General features: G+C 45.6%; 1 protein-coding gene across 1 annotated transcript; it reads right to left on the bottom strand.

Annotated features, from left to right (window-relative positions):
* Positions 1-1,314: 1,314 nt before the first annotated feature.
* Positions 1,315-5,202, bottom strand: ch25h (cholesterol 25-hydroxylase). Its single transcript, XM_083767182.1, has 3 exons — positions 4,906-5,202; positions 2,875-3,100; positions 1,315-2,518 (listed from the first exon to the last, which is right to left on the bottom strand). Exons 1-3 carry the CDS (start codon positions 5,148-5,150, stop codon positions 2,183-2,185), a joined length of 807 nt encoding a protein of 268 aa, XP_083623308.1. The 5' UTR covers positions 5,151-5,202; the 3' UTR covers positions 1,315-2,182.
* Positions 5,203-7,652: the final 2,450 nt, after the last annotated feature.

The following is a 7,652-nucleotide window of genomic DNA, read 5'->3' as shown; positions in this document are numbered from 1 at the left end:
TGGAAACTATGGATGCATGCTTTCACTGAGTGCTTTACGTTTGAGAAATAAAGAAGGTGAGATGGGTTCTTTCCCTGAAAACCTGCCATAGAATACATGACACGGAGTTCTGTTTTCAGCCGTGGCAAATCAAAGAGTGGCCCGTAGCTGTCAGCAGTTTAAGCCTTTCAGGGAACATTTTCTTATAGATGGTGAACTGCGTGCGGTCCAGAACGGAAAGGAATGAAAGCTTTTCGTGATCTTTAAAATGAGTTTGCATTTGATTTAGAATATTGTCAATATAATATATGCCATATATATGGCATATGGTAAGTATAATATAGTATATAGTATAATACTATATATCCATTTATTGGCCAATCATGCGGTTCACTGCAGCTCAACATTCAGTGTGAGGGGTGGTCAGGAGATGTCTATGAACTTTGCGTTTAAAGGCTTGAAGGCCATTGTCTGTGATGGAGTCCACCACATGCTCTGTCCACACCCGGACAGCAGTGTCTGTCCAATGTGCGTGTATTGGAGCCTGGGGGTCTTTCAGTAAATGGCAAGAGTGAGACTTTAGGGTATTGATGCGTTCGCCCCGATGGCAGCCAAACGAATAATAATATTAAGAAGAAGAAGAAGAAGAAAAATACAATGAGACACAGGTAACCCAAATCAAGAGCTTTTTTTTCATATTTATTGTTCATTCAATTGTCAAGGTCTGTTCACCGTACAAGTGACACATTCCACAATAATAATAATAATAATATACAGTATATTGATATACTATAATCTAAAGTATAAAAATGTAGTCAGCCTCCAGTCTGACTAGATGGCATACAATATCAAAATCATTTAAAATATAATATATGTAATAAAAATAATCCAGGATCCACTTGGACTTCACATTTATATACTTACAGTATGAATGTTTTTACATATGAAAATATTCCTCTCAAAATATTAAGTTACAATTTGCATTGTTTTACAGAAAAGGTGACGGTAAAATACTGAATTTGGTTAGGTTTAGAGATCACAGCTTCTAAATAAAGCTATTTTTGTAGACTTATGTTCATGGCTTATTATGAAATGCTTTCTTACGGTACGTAAACAAGGCTAAGGTCTATAATGTTGACGTTCATAGAAAGTTTATATAAAGTACACGTGTCAGTTGTGTAGGACAGCTAGGGGATTCACACGCAGATTAGACACGCCAACGGACGACATGCGGTCGAACGTGTGCTGCTCCCGTGCTTGCGCTTAGGGTTTATTTTAGGGTTTGAGGTAGGTTGTCGGTCTAATGCAGTCGGACCAATAGTATGTCTCTAGATTGGCTATTTTCACAATATTTATCTGTGGGATAGAGTCAAACTAAATGTAATGCCAACTACAATTCGATGTGCTTGTCGGTTTGGGGGGAAGGGGGGGTCCCCAGATAAAATATGATTATTGCGGTGGGTCCCCAGTTCAAATGAATGATTATTTTCAGCCTGAAAAGGTTGGGGACCACTAGTGTAGGCTACTGAACAAAGTACCTAACTTGGCACTTTGCTACCTTGGTCTTTTAATATAAAAGATAATTTTATACATTGTGCCATGAGTTATTTTCACAAAACTCTTAATAAAGTAACAAACATTGACACAGACGACAGTATTCTGGTCTTAAACAGCACAAAACCCACAAATGAATCACATTAGAGTAAAATTACACTCAAGTACTTGATCAAGTTCAGTACTCGAGTACAATTTGAAAACGGGAGTACTTCTTCGGGCCACTGTTCAGCGGTTCTCAAAGTGCGATAGAGGGTCCCTTGAGGGACCTCAAATTGACCATCAGAGGTCTGTAACTGAGACTGTACACATGGAACCAAATTGACCGATCCCTGGCAGGTCCGTAACTCATTCTCTCGTTATTGAGATGGTTGAAATGAAAGGTTCAAGCATTCAGCTTGTACAAGGTGGCCGGGCCAGCTTGTTGACAAAGTCAGTTCAGAAACCACTTTGTTCGGTTGAGAAACGACTTGACCAGTTCAGAAACTAAACCCCTCAATCCAGCGGCTGCAGAACCTTCTGTGCCCAGTTCAGATCGGAAATGTGTTTATTCCCGTGTTTCAGTCCTGGTGCCTGTGGTGCTCAGAAGCTCAGAAGTGGTTTCAATCCTGGTGCCTGTGTGTGTGCAGGGTCCAGTTCAGAAGGGGTTTCAGTCTCCATGCCTGAGCAGGGTCCCGGCCAGGCGGTCCCAGTGGGTGAAGTAGGGGGCGTAGTTGGACCTGGACTTGATGTGGTGCAGGTGGTGGTGTGGCGCTCCACCGTAGAGGCCGCGGGGCAGCAGGCGGTGCGTGGCCCAGGGCAGGTCATAGCCGCAGTGGTCCTCCACCGACAGCCAGATGTTCAGTGTGAAGAAGGCCAGCTCCGTCAGCGGGTGGAGGCCCAGCAGGAAGGGGTTGACCGCGGCGAAGATGCCCAGGGACAGCATCTCCCACGCCCCGGAATACTGCGCCGTCAGGGCCGAGGGGGCCGTGTGGGTGTGGTGCACCTGCCGGGGGTGAGGAAAAAAAGGGTTAAAGTTAATGTCCTAGTATTTGTCAATTGTCACATTGCTGCATGCAAAATTTGTTCTCCGCGTTTGATCTCATGGAGCGGTGAGCCGCAGCTGTGCTGTGCTCGGGAATATTTGTATTTGCCCCAATCCAACCCTTGATGCTGAGCGCCAAACAGGGAGGCATTGGGTGATTTGGGTCCCATTGTTACAGTCTTTGGTATGACCCGTCCGGGGATCGAACCCCGACCTCCCAGTTTCAGGACTAACCTGGACACTCTAACCACAAGGCCACTGAGCTGGACAAAGAGAAGAACAGGACAAGGGGACAAGTAACAGAGTAACTCGCTCACCTTGTGGAAGGTGCGGTAGAGCCAGGGCACCTTGTGGTGCAGCACATGCCAGATGAAGTACTGGAAGTCGAAGAGCAGCAGGCAGGCCAGCATGCCTCCCAGCAGGCTGAGCACGCCGGGAGCACTGGACACTCGCTGGACCGCCACGGGTCTCCAGCACCAGTGGAGAACTGTCACCGGGAAGACGAACACCGCATGGTTGTACAGGGACAGGGACAGGCAGCTCCTATAGAGAGACATGAGACAAGGTGAAACCATGTGCTTGTACAGGGACAGGCAGCTCCTATAGAGAGACATTAGACAGGGTGAAACCATGTGGTTGTACAGGGACAGGGACAGGCAGCTCCTATAGAGAGACATGAGACAAAGTGAAACCATGTGGTTGTACAGGGACAGGTAGCTCCTATAGAGAGACATTATACAGCGTGAAACCATGTGGTTGTACAGGGACAGGGACAGGCAGCTCCTATAGAGAGACATTATACAGCGTGAAACCATGTGGTTGTACAGGGACAGGGACAGGCAGCTCCTATAGAGAGACATTAGACAGGGTGAAACCATGTGGTTGTACAGGGACAGGGACAGGTAGCTCCTATAGAGAGACATAAGACAAGGTGAAACCATGTGGTTGTACAGAGACAGGGACAGGTAGCTCCTATAGGGAGACATGAGACAAGGTGAAACCATGTGGTTGTACAGAGACAGGGCAGCTTCCATGATGCTGTAAGATAATATAAGGTGAAACCATGTGGTTGTACATAGACAGGGCAGCTTCTATAAGATGCTGTAAGATAAGATAAGGTGAAATCATGTGGTTGTACAGAGACGGGCATAGATTAAACCTTTTCATAGATTTCACAGATATCTTCGTAGACTTAACACAGCACTGTCATCAGTGTTGGATTCATGTTAATGTGTATTTTCAGACAACTACTTACGCCCTCAATACTTGAAAGTTGACCTTTCACCCTGTATGCCCCTCCGCACACACACGCACACACACACAGCTGAGCTGAGCTTGTAGATCTGCTATATTCAGCCGATGTTCCCCTCGGAATATAGGGATGCTCAAAGTTAAAGTAAAAATAAGTTCCTGTCACACAACTATTTGGCGGCTTCCAGCAGTAGTAACTCTGAGGACCCCCTAGAGGTCCCTGACCCCCTGTTGAAGACCCCTGAGGACCCCCTAGGGGTCCCTGACCCCCTGTTGAAGACCCTGGCCTACATAGTCATTGTTTTGGTGCTAGCCACTACTATAGACAGTGTCTGTCCCTGTGTCCGTGTGTCTGTCCTTGTCCCTGTGTCCGTCCCTGTGTCCGTCCCTGCGTCCGTCCCTGTGTCCGTCTCTATGTCTGTCCCTGTGTCTGTCCCTGTGTCTGTCTCTATGTCTGTCCCTGTGTCCGTCTCTGTGTCCGTCTCTATGTCTGTCCCTGTGTCTGTCTCTGTGTCTGTCTCTATGTCTGTCCCTGTGTCCGTCCCTGTGTCCGTCTCTGTGTCCGTCCCTGTGTCTGTCCCTGTGTCTGTCTCTGTGTCTGTCTCTATGTCTGTCTCTGTGTCTGTCTCTGTGTCTGTGTCTGTCCCTGTGTCTGTCTCTGTGTCTGCCTCTGTGTCTGTCTCTATGTGTCTCTGTGTCTGTGTCTGTCTCTATGTCTGTCCCTGTGTCTGTCTCTGTGTCTGTCTCTGTCTCTATGTCTGTCCCTGTGTCTGTCTCTGTGTCTGTCTCTATTACTGTCCCTGTGTTTGTCCCTGTGTCCGTCTCTATGTCTGTACCTGTGTGCGTCTCTGTCCCAGTTTCTGTCCCTGTGTCCGTCTCTGTGTCCATCTCTGTCCCTGTGTCTGTCTCTATGTCTGTCCCTGTCCCTGTCTCTGTCTCTGTGTCTGTCCCTGTGTCTGTCTCTGTGTCTGTCCCTGTGTCCGTCCCTGTGTCCGTGTCTGGGTCTGCGGGCTAATTATTGTCAATTGGGGGGTCCTTGACAATGTAAAAGGTCTGGGAACCACTGCAATACAGCTGCACCCCTCAGTTTTTTTTACCTCATGGTATCCCAGGTCACAGAGCTGTGGGGCTGAATCCTGTAGCTGCGTATCAGAGCCACCCTGGTGGAGAGCAGGTCCAGGCAGGTGAACGGCAGGCAGAACGCCAGGTAGACGCCCAGCGAGAAGAGCACGGGGAAGAAGGGAGAGGCCAGGGCGATGCTGTGACCCGACACCCAGTCCCACACGGGCTGGAGACACATGGTACGACCCAGGAACAGGTCCCACATGGGCTGGAGAGACATGGTATACGACCCAGAAACAAGTCCCACACGGGCTGGAGGAAAATAGTAAAAAATTAATAAAAAATAAAGTATTTTATTTCCCTTGGCTTTGTTGACCGTGTTTAATCCTTTGTCTTGGTATTGTCCGTACGCATGTGTGTGTGCGTGTGCGTGTGATGGAGAGAGAGCTAGAGTGTAGTGCACTAGAGCTTGTCAGCTCGAATAGTGTCTGAACTTGGCTGCTTTTGGCTTTTTTATAACCTTAGCCAAGCCCCCCATGTGTGTGCGTATGTACTATATGCTGTGGGTGTCCAAGAGGCGTTCCTGCCGCCCTTATAAGGAGTGTGGTTCCTGCCTGGTGCTTTCCTATTGGCTGGGATAGAGGAGAGGGGGTTTTCATGGATGGGAGTTTGAGGTATTTGTATTTTGCTTGAGTATTTCCATTTTCATAATGCTATATACTTCTACTCCACTACATCTCAGAGGCATTTTACTCCACTCTACTCAACTTTATTTTACAAGTAACTTTGTAGTTTTATAAGCCAGTTATAAACTAAGTAGTGATGGAAAAAGATGAAGTACTCACTTGTGTATATGTATTTGTTACTTGAGTAAGAGTATCAGTATACACTGCAATGTGTAAATACTCTGTTACAAGTAAAAGTCTGGAATTTAAAAATACTCAAGTTAACCCATTTAGACCTGCATGAGGCAAAAGAAAAAGTCTTCTAAATCCTAAAAGTTTTACCTTTTTCATGTCAAGGACCTCGAGAATTATCTGTATTTGGTCGCAGACCTTCATCTGGAAATATGTTGTTCCAGGGACCCCCCCAGGATAGATCTACAAGCTCGTAGCTCGGCACTCTGTGCCACACTATGAGCTTGTAGATCTGCTATTTTTCAATAGCTAAAGTATAACATAATGCTTAAAGTATGAAGTGGTATTAAAGTAGCACTAGTAAAAGTACTCATGCAGAATGTCCCATTTCACAGGTTTTCAAATGTATAAAAACCTTTTGAAAATAGCAGATCTACAAGCTCACAATGTGACACATTGTGAGCTTGTAATTTATATACATTGGCCGAAATGTATCAAGGCTAAAGTGGTTACTGTATGTTTTGTAATAATAATCAAAATCTACAATGTAACAAGTAGGCTAGGTAAAGTTGTCAAATAATCATACTGGAGTATAATATTTGCCCTTTGAGATGTCGTGGTACTTTCTTTGTTTTACTTCTTGCGCCACTGCCGAGAAGAGAAGATAATGTGTTTATTCTTCATGTCTTTCTTTTTTTTCTTATCACACTTGGATCAAAAACACACATTCAACTTTTGTTACTGAATAGCTGAGATCAGCATTACAGACAGCTGGAGTGCACTTACTTCTGCACTCACGCACGCACTCACACAGCCACACACACACAATTTACAATTTAGGCATTTAGCAGACGCTCTTAATCCAGAGCGACTTACATTAAGCAAGAACAAAAAAGCATGGGAATACATCACATAAGAACATTTATCATGAAACATGCGTAAGCTAAGACAGTAACAGTGGAATATCTATATGATGAAACTATACATATAAACTATACATCTATACTACTATGCTATACTTATGTACTATGATGTGCTATATGACTACATACAATGCAATTATAGTGCTGTCTACATAACATGCTATAAGTCTGTATCAAATGCTATCTACGTCTACAGAAATGCTATCTAAGGGGGTGGGATAAGTGCTACGGGCCATGATGGATTCTGAAAAGGTGGGTTTTCAGACTACGGCGGAAGATTGGGAGTGATGCTGCAGTTCTGACTGCAATGGGAAGTGCATTCCACAGTTTTGGAGCCAGAAGGGAGAAGAGTTTGGGACGTGTGGAGCGTTGTCCCGGCGTTTTTAGTGAGGGTACTTCCAGCTTCCCTGCGTTGGCTGATCTGAGTGCGCGGGAGGGTTTGTAGGGTTCGATCATACTTGCAAGATATGGGGGAGCCATACCTTTGGTTGCTTTGAATGCCAGCATCAGAGTTTTGTATTCTGTGCGGGCAGCGACCGGGAGCCAGTGGAGGGAGCGGAGCAGGGGGGAGACATGTGAGAATTTTGGCTGGTTGAAGACCAAGCGAGCTGCGGCATGTGTCATGTCATCCCTTCTCTCTTATCAGGCCAAGATGGTGAACAAATTCATAATAATGATAATGAGGCAACACAAGAATTCAGGTCATGTATGGAAACCCCAGTCTGACTCACAGAGTCACAAAAGGCCGACAGCCTTTACAGCCCACTCCCACACAACTCTGGTTTCTCTGGTGGTCCAGCCTGGGACATGAGATGAGAGATGAGATATACTTTATTGTCCCACGAGGGGAAATTTGTCTTGGGCAAAAGTGCATTAATACATCAGCGCTTTTTAAAACAGACAGACAATACACAAAAGACAATACACAGTAGCAGCAAAGTACAAGTCACAAGAGTATCACAAGAGATCAGTGCAAAATTGCAATCAGAGAAGGTATAAAGT

The sequence above is a fragment of the Protomyctophum parallelum genome (assembly GCF_964188405.1).
Source record: "Protomyctophum parallelum genome assembly, chromosome: 6".
NCBI lineage: Eukaryota > Metazoa > Chordata > Actinopteri > Myctophiformes > Myctophidae > Protomyctophum > Protomyctophum parallelum.
Note: the sequence above shows the minus strand (reverse complement) of the source record. Positions and strands in the feature narration are given on the sequence as shown.